The sequence below is a fragment of the Cetorhinus maximus genome, unplaced genomic scaffold, assembly GCF_964194155.1.
Source record: "Cetorhinus maximus unplaced genomic scaffold, sCetMax3.hap1.1 HAP1_SCAFFOLD_2451, whole genome shotgun sequence".
NCBI classification, from domain to species: Eukaryota; Metazoa; Chordata; class Chondrichthyes; order Lamniformes; family Cetorhinidae; genus Cetorhinus; species Cetorhinus maximus.
Window position 1 is genome coordinate 14,799 of NW_027598389.1, and position 18,537 is coordinate 33,335.

Here is an 18,537-nt window from a genome sequence, read left to right on the forward strand (position 1 = left end):
AGCAGGTTCTCTCAGGTTTACCTGGTAGAACAATGGATAACTTCAGGCAGTGGAAATAAAGATTACCAAGGATGACTGCACATTCCAGCATTTTCTATTTTTATCACTGAAATTTTTTAAAATCCTGGTCCAAGTGGATTCTGGAGTCAGGACTTCTGGAAACAAACACAACTCTTCAACCACACTTGTAGGGTGAAATTCATCTTTGTGGAAGAAAGAAAAATAATGCCTTCTAAATTAAAATGACAGTTAAGAAATTGCAGGAAAATGTAGCTCTGAATTGAAGTGATTTTGTTTGTGGGTCATTAAATACACAGAAAAGCAGGCATTGTCCCATTTTTCCTTATGGGAAATTTCACTCCTCAAGATGTTTTATTGAGAAAATAGGAACAGAGGCTTAATTTCTATTCTTCCATCTGTGCTTGGATCTTGCACCCAGCCAAGACTGAGGCGATAGATGTTTGCTCAGTCTGATGCAAGTTGAAATTTGAGTTTTTGGGGAATCTGTACCCTGATCCCAGAGCTAATAATATGAGATGTACCCTACAGTCTGTACAGCTCGTTTCAATTTGGCACCAAGTCTCAAACCATGAGGAAAAGCAGTGTTGGGCCAGCAGGCAGTGCTGTTTTGAAAATGAAAGATCGGCATTGCTCTTCAAGTTGAAATTTCTTATTTTCCAGTGTGCGATTGGCCTCATTTTTGGGAACATATTTACCAAATTAGTACTTGCTCATAATTTAATGGCTAACATTGCTCTGTAAATGTTTCCACAGGACAGAATCCTCAGAGAAGCCAATCACATGACTCGGTGAATTCTCCAGACCATCGAGATTCCCCATTGCCACGGAGAGGGCCATCACCAGCTGAAAATGCAGTAGCACCTCCCAGGAGGGATAAGTTACCACCTTCCTTTCAGATGCCTGGTCGGCCTCCATATGGTGAAATTCCACATGGAATTCCACCTCCAGGTCTTCTGCCTCCTCCAATGTCACTTGCTCTCAACTCTGGATATGGACCACCACTTCAGGTGCAGCCAGGGCCACTGCCCCCACCAGGTGCATTCTTAGCCCGACCTGGCCCTCCAGGATCAATTGTACCTCCGTTGCCACCAGGACTCCCTCCCCACTTGGTTGTGCCACCTCCTGGTGCTGTTCCACCTGCACCCCACATTAACCCAGCCTTCTTTATACCCCCAAATGCCGGCTTGCCTCCACCAGTTGATAATAGAGGACTTCCACCACCGCCAACGGATGCCTATGGAAGACCGTCACCATCTCAGTACAACAGAGAGGAATTCAAACGGGGAAGGTAGGAATAGAGCGTTATTGAGATCTGTCCAGTTGAGCTACATTATTTTATGTTTTTAGCTATTTTTCTAGCTCAGTGAGTAACTGGAGATAGCACTGAACTGTATAGACAGAGGAGAACCCAGGTTTGCACTCTTCTATGCTGATTTACTTGATCATTACAATTGCAATTGAAGGGAATGATCAGCAAGTGTTCTGATTCCCGTCCATTGACACTTATTGGGTCGTTTGAATGTTGGGTGAGGACAAGATTGGGCTTGGCTGTGGCACAATGTGAGCTCTGAGGAGTAAGCTGTAAAACTAATTTTGGGGATTGATGAGATATGCATATAACAAGCTCCTGTTGTTGTTTAACAAATGTAGTAATTATGATTTTATTTCGTGCATAATGTACCTTTAAGAATAATGTTTGTTAAGGAAGATCACATGATCTTTAGTAACCAATAGAAGAGTAGCGCGGGCTACCTCAGTAGTTGGTAGTGTAGAGGTAGAGTTGGAGCTGAAAGCACACATGTAGTTGCTGTTGAGTACCTTGTAAATAAACTTAATGTTCCTGCCTAAGAAGTGTCTGCAGATCAACTCTATCAATACTACCAACTCGGCCACCAAACTGACGATGAGGATAAAACAGGATTGAACAGAAGAAGTCAATTTGAAAAGAAATTGACACTGTACCTCGCCCAGTGATTGTAAGTAGAAAGTTCCATTAGAATTGAAGAAGATAATCCCTCTCAAAATGCCGTAATTTGGGAAAATTGAACCTTTCGATCCAGTCACAGATGATTGGTCTCATTACATAGAACGCCTCATGTTCTTTTTTCAAATGAACGAGATTACGGGGGAAGAGAAGAAGCATGTGACCCTCTGAAGTACATGTGGGAATAAAACCTACAGTTTGATTTGAAGTTTAATGGCACTCAGTGCCCCAGATTCAAAAAATGTCCATGAATTGGTGGACCTTGTGAAGGATCATTATCAACCAAAGCCTTCAGTAATGATGCAGAGGCTCAAGTTTAATTTGAGGAATAGAGCCCCGGGTGAGACAATTGCATGCGACGTGGCAAATTTGAGGCAGCTAATGGAACATTGTGAGTTTGGTATATCTTTAAATGACATGCTCAGAGATCGTTTAGTGTGTGGTGTGAATGAGGACACTATTCAGAAAAGGTTATTGTCCAAAGTGAATCTGGATTTCAAGAAGATGCTAGAGATAGCACTGGCCATGGAAAGCGCAGTAAGAGATTCAAAAGCAGTACAGGTTGCACAAAATGGTGACGTTCTCTACATCGGGCGGGAAACCCCAGCCAAAAAGGGCACAAAATTGCAAGACTCTGCCGAGAAGCGGGAAACAGCTAGCCAAAGAATAAGGAAAAATAACTTAGCAGCGAAATCAAAGAATAATTTCAATAGAGGTGAAAACCAGCAGTCTTTTAACAATTAGCAGTTTAAAAAAATCAAATGCTACTAATGCCACAGAAATGGACATATAATGAGGCAGTGCAAGGAAAGATTCAAGCAAGCTTGTAAACAAAAGAAGAAACTCAATGAAATTTACAGTGTAGAAGAGCCTGAAACAACAAATTCAGACAATTATTCGTTTAATCCGAAAGCTGGAAAGACAGAACCAATATTTGTCACAGTGAAAGTAAATGGCAGAATGTTAGAATGGAAGTGGACACGGGAGCTTCCACTACAGTAATTGGGGAACATGTCTTCAGATATCTGAATAATGGTGAACATCAATTAAGTTTAAAAGAAACAGCTGCCAAACTAAAAACATACACGCGTGAAGACATTCAAGTCAAGGGCATAAGCAGAGTAACTGTCCATTATGGAAGCCAATCGACAAGTGTTGGTATTGAGATGCAGGACCCAAGCCTTCTAGGGCAAAATTGACTAAGGGAAATCAACGTTGAGTCGCTACTGAGATTCCAAAAGGAAGCTGGAAGCGTTCCTGTTTTGAAAAAGGAGTGTGTAAGGACTCATCAACCTGAAGAAACACAAGCTGTCTTAAGTCAAAACCTGGAAGAACAGCAGAAGGAACTTGAAGAGACCATGCTTGATGACAGAGTTCAAGACGAGGTGAGCAACCTTCAAAGGGAAAAAGAAAACCTGCTGAAAGACCTTCACACACTACAATATTCCCTCAGGTCAAAGTTTGTACCACTGGAAAAGTATGAAGAGAAACAGAAATAATTCAGCACTTCTCTGAATAAACTGAAGAATGAGTTAGCAGAGAAGACACAAAATGCTCAATTTTCCAGGAGGCAGCAAACAAGTACAAAAATGAGACGGAAGACCTGAAGAATAAGCTAAATGAAGCCAAAGAGCCTTTGGAAGCAAAAGTCGCAGAATTGTCCAAGAAGCAGACAGATAATGAAATTTTGGGAGACCCAACCGCTGAGCTCAGTCAAGGTGAGCTTGACCAATTGTGAAATTAAAAAGAAGGCTGAGATTAAACTCTGCACTAGAAAGAAGAAGATACTTAGAAAGAAGATACAGAAAAACCAATAGGACTTTAATACTGGCAGCATACGAATACACTTTCGTACATAGGTCTGGCAATCAAATCGCAAACACCGATGCACCTAGTCGTTTGCCTTTACAAGAAAATGGTGAGCACATCCCAGTTCCACAGGAACTTGTTTTGCTGTTAAATTTCTTGGATTTCTCGCCAGTATGCGCTCGACAGATCAGAGACTGGACAAGTCGGGACCCAGTCCTATCTCAAATACGAGAACAAGTGCTTCATGGGTTGGTCACAAAATCTGACAAAATGAAACCGTACTTCAACAGAAGACATGAACTAACCAGCCAGGATGGCATCTCATTGTGGGGAGCATGAGTGATAGTACCTCCAAAGGGAAGGGAGCCACTTTTAATTGAACTCCACAGCGCACATCCAGGAATTTCCCGAATGAAGACAATGGCACCCAGCTATCTATGGTGGCCTGGGAAGAATGGCAAAATAGAAAGTTTAGTGAAGAATTGTGTGCAATGTCAGCAACTGCAGAAGTTGCCATCGAAAGCTCCTTTACACCCTTGGGAGTGACCAGGTAGACCCTGGGTGCGGCTACACATTGACTGTGTGGGACCTTTCCTCGGAACAATGTTTCTGTTCATTGTCGATGCCCACTCAAAATGGTTGGACGTATATGAGGTGAAGTCACCAACGTCGACTGCTGCAATTGAGAAGTTACGTCAAAGTTTTGCCATTCACGGACTACCAGATGTAGTAATTTCTGATGACGGCACGGCATTTACGATGCTGAGGTTTATCAGCTTCAATGATATCACTCATGTAAAAACTTCACTATATTATGCTTCCTCAAATGGACTGGCCAAAAGGGCAGTTCAAACATTCAAGGCAGGCATGAAAAAGCTAACTGCCAATTCCTTAGCAACCAAGCTAGAACGCTTTCCCTCACATAACAACAGGTGTCACACCTGCGGAGTTATTGTTGAAACGCCATCTCAGGACAAGATTGAGCTTAATAATGCCAAATTTAGAGGGGAAGGTGGAAAGGAGTCAGGGAAGCCAGAAAACTAGATACGACTGGCATAGTTGTGAGAGGAAATTTACCGTGGGAGAGATGGGTGTACGTGAAGAACTTTGGAGAAGGACCAAAGTGGTTACCGGGCGAAATAATTGCAGTGACTGGACCTGTACCTTACCACGTGGAAGTGGAAGATTGGATTATCAGGAAACATATGGACCATTTAAGGAAGAGAGAAACAAATCACCAAGAATTGGTTCCACCAGTGATCACAATCGGGTCAGCGTTTCCTGTCGAGAGTACTCAACCCAGGACAGACATGTCTGATGTTCCTGATGTAAGAGTTGAGGATACTGAACTGCAGGTGCCCACCGAAGAACCTGATTTCAGACGACACCGGAAAAGGAGTTTCCTGACAAAGCATCGGAAGTTGTGGAGCTGAGGTATTCTACACGCGTCAGGAAAGCACCTGAAAGACTAAACTTGTAAATTCCTTACCTAGTGTAAATATTTTGTTGTCTTTAAAAAATTTGTACTTGTGAATATATGTATATCCGAGTTAAAGGGGGAGGAATGTCGTAATTATGGTTTTAATTAGTGTGTAATGTACCTTTAAGAATAATGCTTGTTAAGGAAGATCACATAATCTTTAGTAACCAATAGGAGAGTAGCATGGGCTACCTCAGTAGTTAATAGTGTAGAGATAGAGTTGGAGTTGAAAGCACACATGTAGTTGCTGATGAGTACCTTGTAAATAAACTTAACCTTTCCACCTAAGAAGTGTCTGCAGATCAACTCTATCAATAGTACCAACTCGGCCACCACTCGCAATAACAAAGGAACAGGGCAGGTTAGAATCTAAACAACATAAATATGTGCCAAATTCCCAATTGCATGTGGCCAATACCACAGAAGATTAGCTAATGTATTTTGAGACGTGTTCCTCCCATTGCAGGTTTCACAGCCTAACTATGCATGCTGCTTTTAGTTCTCTCTTTACATGCTGCAGTTTACAATTTGTACAGTGAGTGAAAAGGGCAGAATCACCAAGGATTATTTCGTATCTCATTCAATCGATATGTGAGTACTGGATATCCAAGTCCCATTGTGTTGATGCTGAGGGCAGTAAGGGAGGAAATTGTGGAGATACTGGTTGTAATCTTTCAATCCTCCTTAGCTATGGGAGTGGTCTCAGAGGACTGAAGAATGGCGAATATTACACCTTTGTTCAAAACAGCGTGTAAGGATAAGCCCAGAAACTGCAGGCCAGTCTGCTTAACCTTGGTGGTGAGAAAGCTTTTAGAAATGATAATCTGGGGCAAAATTAGCAGCCACTAGGACATAATGGATGAATTAAGGAAAACCAGCACAGATTTGTTAATGGCAAATATTTAAGTAACTTTATTAAGTTTTTTGATGAGATAACAGAGATGGTTGTTGAGGGTAATGTGGTTGATATGGTGTATATGGACTTCCAAAAGGTGGTTGAAAAGTGCTGCATAATAGACTTGCCAGCAAAGTTGAAGCCTGTGAAATAAAAAGGACAGTGGCAGCATGAATACAAAGTTGGCTGAATGACAGGAAAGAGAGAGTTGCGGCGAAGAGTTGTTTTTGTACTAAAGGGAGGTATACAGTGGTGTTCCTCAAGGGTCAGAATGTGGACTGCTGCTTTCTTGATATGTGTTAATGACCTAGACGGGGGTTTACAGGACATAATTTCAAAATATGCTGACACAAAACTTGGAAATATTGTGAACTGTGAAGAGGATTGTGATAAACTTCAAGAGGACACAGGCTGGTGGAATGGGTGGACAAGCGGCAGATGGAATTTAATGCAGACAAGTATGAAGTGACTAATTTTGATTGGAAGAATTAGGAGAGGAAATATAAAATAAAGGGTACAATTCTAAAGAGGGTGAAAGAGCAGAGGGACCTAAAGAGATATGTGCACAAATTACTGAAGGTAGTAGAATGGTTAATAAGCATTATGGGATCCCGAGCTTTATAAATCAAGGCATAGAGAATAAAAGCAAGGAAGTTATGATGAACCTTTATAAAACTCTGGTTCAGCCTCAACTGGAGTATTGTGTCCAATTCTGGACACTGCACTTCAGGAAGGATGTCAAAGCTTTAGAAAGAGTATAGAAAAGGTTTGCAAGAATGGTTGCAGGAATGAGGGATTTCAGTTACATGGATAGACTGGAGAAGCTGGATGCCCAGAGAGGGAGGGGCCTGTTTTAAAATATATTAACTAATCTCTGTGGCATTGCTCACTTGATCTGGGATTTGCACATTTTTGTGATTGTTTCAATACCAACTTGCTCTGCCCCTGTGGAAAAATGGTCTAAATAGGCATCTCATGGTTGATTAGTGGCTGTTTGATGCTGCTGTTCAAAGTTTCTTGAGATTGGCAGTTGTTTGGCTCTTCTGATCGGAGAGAGGTATGGTTATCTCAAGATCAGAAAAAGGAGCAGGAAATAATGGACTTTCTTTCTGTGCGTGTTTCTTTTTAAGGTTGCTCAGTTGTTTCAGACACATTGGACAACAAATCAAGGAATGTTGCAGTGCAGAAATAGGTTACTTGGCCCAACAAGCTTTATGCTTATAGACTGATGAGTCTCAGGCCCAAGCCTGCAATTCCTCTAAACAATAGTCATACAATTGTGGAGTCCAAATATCCTGCAAGGATTGGAGATTAAAACAGGACCAATAAATCTATCAAATATTTTAATCAGATGCTTTCATTTGCAGTATGGAGGCTGGGATAACCTACCCACGTAATAGAATTTCCTCACTTTCTTCTGCTGGACAGAAAGAAAAGAGAGGGATCAGCTCTGATATCAGCTGGGTTAACAACCCACAGCCAGCTATGAATGGAAACCCATAGGCACATGGAGCACCAAGCTTGCCGAGTGATTTTTAAAAATAAACTGAAGAACCAGGCCACTAGGTGATTGATGACATCGTATTAATTTTCTGTCCACATATCAGTCAAACTTTGAGTTATCGCTTTATGGATGTGATGTTTGTGCAGCATAATGTCTGAGGTGATTGCAGTTTTATTTTGATTTATATGTCAACAATTAGATGCCTTGTTCTTTCCTTGCAGAGATTCTGATCCCAGTAGTCCTCCTCTGAGTGAAGCAGAGTTTGAAGAGATGATGAATAAGAACCGAGCGATATCTAGCAGCGCCATCTCCAAAGCTGTGGCAGGAGCCAGCACAGGTTAGTGATTCAGTAGATGCAGACCTTTCCACCCAATTCCAATGCACTGAATAACTTGACAGCTACAAAACTGTACTCATCTATGACAAGTTCAGTGTAGAGGTATAAGTAAAACTCCCACTGTCCCTGTGCTCTCACCCTGCCCACCTCAGGTGGTGATCCATGCAGGGCTTAGGCATTTTCAGAACTCAGTCAGGCACATTGTGATAAGCCTTGATTTCAACACAGTGAATATGATGATGAAGCTGGAGCTTAGGAGGAATAAGAAAGGAAAGTTTTGTTGAATATTACCTGTTAAGGTTGCCCATTGTGTACCAATGCCATATCCATGCTTCCTGAGATCCTATATGTACCCAATCTGCAGGCAAGTTCCGTGTGCAATGTAAATGAGGACATAGTTATGTTTTGTCAGTTTGTGAATAAGCCCATTTAGAGCAACAAAGTACCAAGAACATTTCAGCTTCTGAACGATGATGGGTTTGTTAACATAGAGATGTCTAAACCTTTATCTTTATGGACCACATAGGAGTGTACCAAAGAGCATTGAGAACACACCAATGCACATATATATAGCAATTTCATGATAGGACAGTGTCTCAAGGCATTTCACAGTGGCATAATTTAAAAATAGACACAGAGCCAGAGAAGGGGAACTTAGGAGAGATAACAAAACTCTTTATCAAAGAGATGGTTTTTTTAAAGAAGGTCTTAAGGATAAGAGACAGAAAGGTTTAGAGATAGTATCCTAGTCCAGGCCAATGGTGTAGCAAAGAGTGGTGCACAACAGTTTGAGCAAGAGAAATGGAAACCAGGTGCGGGTGCTCATTGTAGTGCTGGAGGGCTAAATGGGGCTAAAGGCCGATAAGTCTCCTCGACCTGATGGGTTGCATCCTAGGATATTAAAGGAAGTAGTTACAGAGATAGTGGATGCACTGGTAGTAATCTTTGAAGAATCCTTATATTCTGGAAAAGTCCCAGAGGATAGGAGAACAGCCAATGTAACACCCTTATTCAAAAAGTGAGGGAGATAAAAAACAGGTAACTATAGGCCAGTTAACTTAACATCTGTCATTGGGAAAATGTTGGAGTCTATTATAAAGGATGTAACAGTAGAGCATTTAGAAATACATAATCTAATCAAGCAGAGTCAGCATGGCTTCATGAAGGGGAAATCATGCCTAACAAATTTATTAGAATTCTTTGAGGAGGTAACAGGCAGGATAGATAAAGGGGAACCATTAGATGTAATACATTTGGATTTCCAAAATGTGTTTGATAAGATACTGCACATAAGGCTACTTAATAAGATAAAAGCCCATGGTGTTGGGGGTAGTATATTAGCATGGATAAAGGATTGGCTAACTAATAGAAGACAGAGAGTTGGGATAAGGGGGGCATTTCGGGATGGCAATCTGTAACTAGTGGAGTACCACAGTGATCAGTGCTGGGACCTCAATTATTTACAATATAAATGACTTAGATGAGGGAAGTGAATGTACTATCGCCAAGTTTGTGGAATGCACAAGAATAGGTGGGAAGGCAAGTGGTGAGGATGACACAAGGGGTCTACAGAGGAATTGGTTAATTGAGTAGGCAAAAACTTGGCAGATGGAATATAATGTTGGAAAATGTGAGGTTATTCACTTTGGCAGGAAGAATAGAGGAGCTGTATTTAAATGGAGAAGGACTGCAGAAAGCTGCATCACAGAGGGATTTGGAAGTTCTTATGCATGAATACCAAAAAGCTAACAAACAAGTTCAACAGGTAACAGGGAAAGCAAATGGAATGTTGGCCTTTATTTCAAAGGGAATTTGGTATAAAAATAGGGAAGCCTTACTTAAATTATACAAGGCACTAGTTAGACCACACACAGAATACTGTGAACAATTTTGGTCCCTTTATCTAAGGAAAGATATATTGGCATTGGAGGCAGTCCAGAGAAGGTTGACTAGTTTGATCCCAGATATGGAGGGATTTTCTTATAAGGAGAGATTGAGTAGGTTGGGCCTATACTCATTGGAGTCTAGCAGAATGAGGGACGACCTCATTGAAACATATAAGATTTTCAGGGGGCTTGACAGGGTAGACGCTGAGAGGTTGTTTCCCCCTGTGGGAGAGTCTAGGACCAGAGGGCATAATCTCAGAGTAACGGGGCGCCCATTTAAAACAGAGATGAGACAAATTTCTTCTCTCAGAGGGTAATCAATCTGTGGAATTCTTTACCGCAAAGGGATGTAGAAGCTGGGTTGTTGAGTATATTCAAGGCTGAGGTAGACAGATTTTTTTTTATCAATAAGGGAATCAAGGGTTAAGGGGAAAAGGCAGAAAAGTGGAGTTGAGGATTATCAGATCAGCTATGATCTCATTGAATGGCGGAACAGACTCGATGGGCTGAATAGCCTACTTCTGCTCCTACGTCTTATGGAGGAAATTACAGCGATAGGGTGAGGTGTGGAGGGATTTAATAATGAGGATGGGAATTTTGAATTAGAGGTGCTGGGAGACCAGGATCCAATGTAAGTCAGTTGGGAAAGGGCAATGGTGGTAGGACATTTCCAGTTGAGGTTTGGATCAGCTGATCATATAAGGTGAAATAAGGGAGGCCAGCCTGGAGAGCATACGAGCAATTAAATCTGGCAGTGACAAAAGCATGACTGAGGGTTGCAGCAGATGGGTTGAATTAGGAACTGGAAGTAGGCAGTCTTTGCGATGGAAAGGATATGGGATAAAATGTTCAGCTCAGCTTTGAACAGTATGCCGAGTTTGTGAACACTCTGGTTCTGCCTGAGATGGTGGTTAGGGAGGGGAATGCAATTGGTGGTGAGGTTACTGAGTTTGTAAAAGGGGGCTGAAAACGATGGCTTCAGTCTTCCCAATGTTTAGCTGAACAAAATTATGATTTGTCCAAGGCTAGATACCGGACCAGTGCCTAACAGCACAGAGGAGGGTTTGAAAAGGTGATAGAGGGGTAGAACTGGGTACCAACCGCACATTTGCGGCAGCTGACCCCTGTCTATGGATAATTTCACCAAGAACCAGCATGTAGAAAAGGAAGAGGAGGTGGCATGGGTCATTGGGGAACTCTCTGGGTGACCATGCCCGGGTAGGAAGAGAAACCATTGTTAGAGCTGTTGTGACTGTGAATAGGTAAGAGTGGAACCAGGTGAAGACAATCCCACCAAACTGTACAGTAGAGGAGAGGCATCGAATGAGGATGGTCTGTGTTTTAATTAATTCACATATATCTCAAGCTACTGACAATGTTCTGGTTTACAATTTAACCACCAATGAGGCAACAATACTAAGAATAGCCCTTTCAAACTTCCAGAATCGCAACATTTAACTAGAAAGGTATCAAGTAATAAAACACGCACAAATAAGACTGAACTATCTGGGCTTTGTGGTTGTACTGCCAGGTCTGAGTGGTTACGTCTGGCCCAAATACTGCAATTTAGATTCCTCCAGGATAATGCTATAGAGGCACTAATTTGTGCATTGGTGTAGAGTTCTGAAGTGAGATCAGTTTTTCAATATTTGTGTTATACAGGTGATTATGGGAATGCAATCGAAACATTGCTTACGGCCATTGCCCTGATTAGACAGTCAAAAGTTGCAGCAGATGACCGCTGCAAGGTTCTGGTCAGCTCCCTGCAGGACTGCCTCCATGGGATTGAATCCAAGTCATATGGGTCAGGATCCAGGTAAGCAGATAATAAGCGTCAGCTCAATTGCCTTAGTTAAAACTGCTATCACTTGTCAATGTGGACAAAATTTTGCAAATTATTCTTGTGTGAAGCCCCACCAATAAGGGCAGGAAAATTGCTGCTATTCTTGTTCAACAAAACACTCAACAATTTAGAAGGTTATAGGGTAATTTGATTAAAAATTTTAAAATATTAAGGGGTACAGAAACTATTTCTGCTAGTTGGGAAAGTCTAGAAAGGGGAAATAATCTAAAAATTAAAACTAGACATTTTTTGAGAGAAATTAAGAAACACTTCTTCACCCAAGGGGTGATAGAAGTTCAGGATACACTTCCGCAAATGGCAGTTGATGTTGGGTCAGTTGTTAATTTTGAAACTGAGATTGATAGATTTTTGTTAGCCAAAGGTATTAAAGGATATGGGGAAAAGGTGGGTATATGGAGTTTAGTCACAGATCAGCCGTGATCACACTAAATGAACAGGCTCAGGGACTAAATGGCCTACTCCTGTTCCTATGTTCCCTATATAATTAGTTATGTCACAAGCTAGTTTTGGCGGTTTTTAAGGCAAGCAACAGGGGTCTCACCCACCAGCTTGAGAGCCGTTGGAGCCCCATGTCGCCTCCTTTTGGGAAGGCCTGCCTCGAGCACTTAAGTGGCCAGCTGCAAGCCTCCTGGGGTAGAAATCCTGCACCCCAATGCCACCCAATTAGAGTCCAACAGCTGTGCATTACAGGTAGCCCAGTGGGAGCGTTGGCATGCACCAGAAGACCAGGATCGATGAGGGACCCAGCCCATAGATAAGTGTGGGGCAGGGGATCAGGGGAGTCGGCAGCAAGGGCAGAAAGGAGTTGGCTCTCAGCAGGGGGATTCCTACATGGCAGGTCCCCCACCCGCTGCTAGTTGAATACATGAAGAGGTGGGATGAGGCCCTTAAGTGGGCATTGGAGGTGGGGCCGGAAGGCTGTCCATGAGCCTTCCCACCCCAAACTTAATCGGGGCAGAGGCAGGAAGTGGCGTGGTCCCCAGCCGCAACCCTCCTGCCCAATTAAATGCCCTCGTCTCCAAACTTGCCTTGGGGGAAGGCATTAAATTCTGCTTAATGTCCCTGACTGAGGTCAGCTAACTGAACACAGGCCATAGAAGAAACTTGGAATATCTTGTTCCACAGAACTCAGTTGCTCATATGTTGGGGAGCTGACAGAATGAGCTGTGGATGCTCAACTGTTGAGTATAATCAATATATTTTTGGACTCAAAGGGATTCAGGGGATATGAGAGTCAGGCAGGAGAGTGGAGTTGAGGTCAAGCATCAATCATGATCATTATAAATGGTGGATAAGGCTCGAAGGACTATACGGCCTACTCCTGCTCCTATTTCTTATGTTCTTCTGTCCTTCTAATGTCTTGCTCACCGTGTTGGTCTCTGTGGTAAATATTGAGGCAAAGTAATTATTTAATATTTCTCCTTTTAGTGATGAACACTCTATTGCTTAAGGGACATTCAAACATGCATCCTGAATAGAAGTTGCAGGAATGACTGGATTGTTTGCTTTCCATATACAGAAAGAGAGATCGATCACGAGACCGAGAGTACAGCCGTTCTCATGACAGGAGCCGTAGGCACAGGGAGCGCTCTCACAGTGAGGATCGGCATGAAGATAATTATCGTGAGAGAAGCAGAGAACGGGATCGGCATAGAGACCGGGACCGTGACAGGGAAAGAGATCGGGAGAGAGAGTATAGGCACCGCTAAGGTATGCTTGGAAAGCAAAGCTCGTTTAAAAAAAATAACAATTGCCTTATTACATTTTAATGTTTTAAAGCACTTTGCATAATGAATTACTGCAAGCAGTGTAGGGAATCTTGGGACCAAATCTTTAGGCTCCGTTGGGGTGGGCAGGGAGGTGGATTGGCTCTAAAAAAAAAATAGTACCGCCAACTGGGTGCCAGTTCCCCAGCTCCATCCCATTCCTGTGCTATTTACCCAGATGGGGGTGGCGGATAGTCAGTTCACCTTGTTAGTGGTCACTTAGCAATTGTCGGAGGTGAGCTGGGATTTTCCAATGTGCCTCTATGTCCCACAGGGGGCAGTGCAGCTGCCTGGAAGTGGCCACCCCATGGTGGGGAGCAGTGCTCCAGGCTAGCTCAGGGGCCCTCGTTGCATGTCTAGATTCAGCTGCAACCACAGCAGGCTGTCCTATTCTGGGGTTCCTCCATTCCCCACCATCACAAAATGGTGGCCTGCTGCTTAATCTATTTTTTATTTTGAATTTTAAAAAATTGAAGAGAGGGCACCTCCGTTTTGAGGCACCCTCTCCCTCACTTACCTGCCATGGCACCTTGCTGCTGCTTCCAAGGGCCTTCTGTTGGCTCTCCAATTTTGAGAGCTTGCCAGCTGCCCTTCAATGGACAGCTAGCCCATTCTCTGGCTATTAATTGGCCAATTCAGGGAAAATCACACATGAGTCATTGTTCTCCACACAGTGCTGGCTTCTGATTCACATATGATCCTGATGGCGAGGTCCTGAAGCCCACAGGGAAAAAGTTGTCCTTGTTATGTGGGCAAAAAGTAACTGTTCTATCCAGCAGTATCGCATAAAGAGCAGTGATGTGGTGGTGTTGATTGAGGGTGAAATTTTGGCCACTTCCCAACTTATAGATATATGGAATCTTGAACATCTATTCTAAGGGATGGATTGAACCTTGAACTAATGCCAATTCTGGAGGGCATACCTCTGAAATTGTAATCCTCCATGGAAAGTGATTCTGGATTATAAACTCAAATCGTTTGAATAAAGATTCAATAGCCTTCCAGCTGTGTACTACATTAAATCCATCACAGAATATAAGAATTTATGTAAAATTTTTGCCAGTTAAACTATGTACCAGGGAAGTACTGGTGTGAAATGATGATTGTGTGTTTGCACATGGTAAGCACAGGTCTTTGAACCTGCGAGCTTAAAATAGCAATAGTTGGGAGAAGGTCGTGGAATGGATCTTTATAAAACTGAGTCTTGAAACATCTGAAAATTAAGTAACAGTTTGTGTTTGCTATTCAGAACAGCAACATGGACACCACAGTTGACTTCTGTAACCTCCACAATGGGGAGTTGAAAAATCACCCAGTTTTCCTGTTTCTGATTACAATTCAATGACCCACTGTGGGAAAGTGCAAATGCTTAGACATCAGGGAAGTCAGGATTGGAGTCAGTCATGACTTCCTCCTCCAAGGAAAAAGCACCTGACAGTAACTGTTTGGGCTTATACTTGTGGAATGATCAGTTGGCAACATATCAGAGGTACTGATGCCTGTGAAACTGTAGTCCAACAAAAATCAGTGCCTTCAGAAGAGAAGATTGGAGGGGAGGGGAATAGAAGATCATTCTGACTGTAAGTGGAGTGTGAATTTAAATATGGTTGATATCACTGTTGTAGCCCTGATACCTAAAGCTCTTATCTAGATAAATTAATGTGTATTATTCTCTCTCTTCTTTTCCTCTCCAATCCCTCAATTTGCAGAGAACAGTTTTCACCTTTGTACAGATCCTGGATCAGGAGAAAAATTTAAAAAAAAATCAGGAAGACATTTTGAAATGAGTGAAGAAAGGAGCTGAATTCTTGGGATAGGTGTGTGCACACCATGGGCTGTAAAAAGTGAAGTGTTAGTATGCAGAGAGCTGCAACTTGAAGAATTTCTCCATTTAGGAGTGGCGTTCTGGAACATAAACCTGCTATTATGTCGAACAACTTGTTTTGTTCAACAATTATATATTAAACATTTTTTTACATCCTCCGTTTCTTTAAAAGTTGCTGGCTGGGAAGATCTTTTTATTATGAGGTGCAGATGACTGGGGGAGAGTCTTCAGTAGGAGGCTGCATGTTTGACTGGTCGCAGTAATTGTCAGCATCAATCTTTTCATTGCCCACTGAGGGCATCAGCCTGAGCTCTAATGAGGCTGGTAAAATATTTAGGGGGTAAATGTCATCTGTTGGTTGCATCGTCTCGAATAAAATCCTGTAACTAATGATATTCGTTTTGTTTTCTGTGGATAACATTGGAATATTTCCTCTGGTCACTCACTGTTCCTAGCTAAGTTCTAAGTAAACTGATTTTGATTTCACTGGAAATAACAGTCAAGGAAAATCTTCCCACTAGATGTTTTTACACTTTCCATGCTGTAAATGTACAAGTGGATAGTGACCATCATCGCTCTGTCATGGAGTAAACAGTTTTTAAGTTCTTTTGTATTTGGGTGAAGGCAGGGTGCAGGAAAAATAAATTTTGCACCCGTGTGGCACAACCTGCGAATGGTCAGGAGCAGCCTGATGAAGACTCTTTTTTTCCTATTGGTGTAGAACAGTGGCAGCGATCTCCAGATCTTTCTTTGTGCATCGTAGTGTCGGCTTGGATCGCATCCAGTCAGCAGAATGCTTCTTGCTTTGTGATGCTAGAGTTGCAAAAGTATTTTGGTTGTAAATTTAAAATAGAAAAATGAAGTTTTTTAGTATCTTTTATGAGATAATGTGTTTTGTAGCCAAAACAATGCAAGAGAGACCCCTACAACTTGTGCCATCTGCAAAATTTCTCATTTGTTGAGCTTTTTTTAAAAAAAATTTAAGTGTGTTAGCTATCTTAGATTTATTAGCGTAACAGAAATGTACTTTACATGATGTCTCGCTGGGCAGTTTTCCCCAATGTGTGGCTTCCTTGGTTCTCAGAGTACACTGAAAATTCACTTAGCTGCTCCACTTCCCTACTACATTAATGAAAAAAAATCTCACTGGATGTACCATATTTTTAATAAATAGTGGCAAGGAGCCATGTTTACAATGATCAGTTTAACTGGCTTGAAATGTGGGAATAAATTAAGAATTACTGGGAACCTGAGAAAAAAGTATCAAAAGAAATTGAGACTAAGGCCGGGACTTTCCAGCCCCGACGCGGGCGGGACCTGCCGCGGGTGAGGTGGCGTCCCAGCCATAAGTCCATTGACTTGCAGCAGGACCGGACGATCCCGGCGGCGGGCGGGTGTGGAAAACCCCATCCTAAGTCTCTAGAACCTCCGCATTAATCAGGCATATTGCAACACCAGCTGCAGTTTTAACATTGCCACTGGGTGATGAGCAAAGAGTTAACACAAAGCTACCAAAGTCCATTTGTTTGTGCAGCAAATGTGGTACTTGCCACTAGATGTCCTTTGTACATTTTGAATACAACATACCATACAAATTGTGAATGTTGGTAACAGCTGGTGGTGGGAAATGAATACTGCAGCATTCAGATTTGCTTGCTCCTGGCTCTTCTAGTCCCCAGACTAGTGATTGTTTTGAGTTGTTTCAAAGTGTTGCCTGCACATGCCTAGCTTTAGAGTGGCATGCTTTCAGCATCTCTAACTACAATAAGACTGAACAGCATATTGTGCATTAAAGGCTTTAGTGGTGATATAATGAAGGCGGTTAGTGATGGGCATTTTGACTGGAATCTGAGTTTTTAAGTACTTGAATGGAAGTTGCTGCATGGGAACTAATGCAGTGCAGACCATAAAGGATTTGTAAAGAGCAATTGAGACTAACTGATCTCCATATAAATGTTACCGATCAATCAAATGATTCACTTCAAACCTTACCTTGATGACGTTGTGTCGCGTATCCTAAGTCAACGGTGAGAATCTCTTAAGTTTGGCAGTGAGCTTTGCGGCTCCACTTTCAGTTCCTGAAGCAGGCCAGACGCTTCTTTCAAGTTTTTGATTTAAATCTTTTATTTTGGATAGTTGGAAATGAGAATAGCATAACTACTGTGCGATTTGCAGCTGGGTTGGCACCTGCTGGCTTGGTGCTACTACAGTTGGTGCCAACACCCTGGGGGAAGTGGGAGATGGGGGAAACACAGGAAAAATTATGGATGAGCTTCAGCATTCCGTGCAGAATTTGAATCTTTCTTCACTTGGGGCAGTTTTCTGTTTTTTTTAAAATGGAAAAATGTAATTTTTTTTTTAGTCGTACAAATTTAAGGAAAAAAGGATGATTTGTTGGTGACTTTGTATTGTGCTTGTGCGTTCACTGTGAAATTTAAAAAAAATTGTGTTTTTTTTTGTAGCTTGTTACCATGTATATTTTAGTGACACAAAATATGCTCCAATGCATTAAAATGTAGATTCCTGATGCCTTGCTGTCTTTTTTTTTTAAAGCGCTCCATGTCTAGAGGAATGCCCTACAGTTGAGACACATTTGCAGAACATAAACCTAATGCATTGGATTGAGGTCTCAGGCGGCAGGATGAGATATGAGACTGCCACATTGTCTTACATTTCTGTGCCATGCACCCTGTTTTACTGTACAGTGTGCCAATAAATCTGATATTTACTAAAGCTAGGCACCTTGGTAGCCCAGTGGATTGTGAACACTTTTAAAATTTCTCAGCCTGGATTCAAAGCTAGCCCAGAGAAGAACGGATGGATGGAAGTGGTTGTAAAGCAGCATGTAATGGAGATCTGGAATGGACTAACCAGATTCACGTTTTGTTGAACCAAGACATTACAAGTTAATAAGGGATGGTAGGGAAAGAAAATGAATGTGAGAGCTGAGGGGATATGGGGGAGTTATTGGGTTTTGGAAATCTATGTAAAAGTAGGATTGGGCTTTGGATATAATTACAGGAAATGGATTACTAGTACCTACATAAAATTTGGATTGTCCAAGCAAAAATGCAAATCAGCCTTTATTGATTTGTCAAACTTTAGTTTGCAGGAGGCAAAGTTCCCTGCTACTGCCTTGGAGATGCAACAATTGGTACTAATTTCT

The 18,537-nt window shown here is 42.0% G+C and overlaps 1 protein-coding gene across 1 annotated transcript; it reads left to right on the plus strand.

Moving 5' to 3' along the window:
- Window positions 1-774: 774 nt before the first annotated feature.
- LOC144677349 (uncharacterized) lies at window positions 775-17,898 on the plus strand (the record flags this gene model as incomplete). Its single annotated transcript, XM_078537486.1, has 5 exons — window positions 775-1,309; window positions 7,915-8,030; window positions 11,579-11,732; window positions 13,300-13,490; window positions 15,256-17,898. Coding segments are annotated over 4 exons (995 nt in total), but the record flags the coding sequence as incomplete, so codon positions are not given.
- Between the last annotated feature and the right edge of the window lie 639 nt (window positions 17,899-18,537).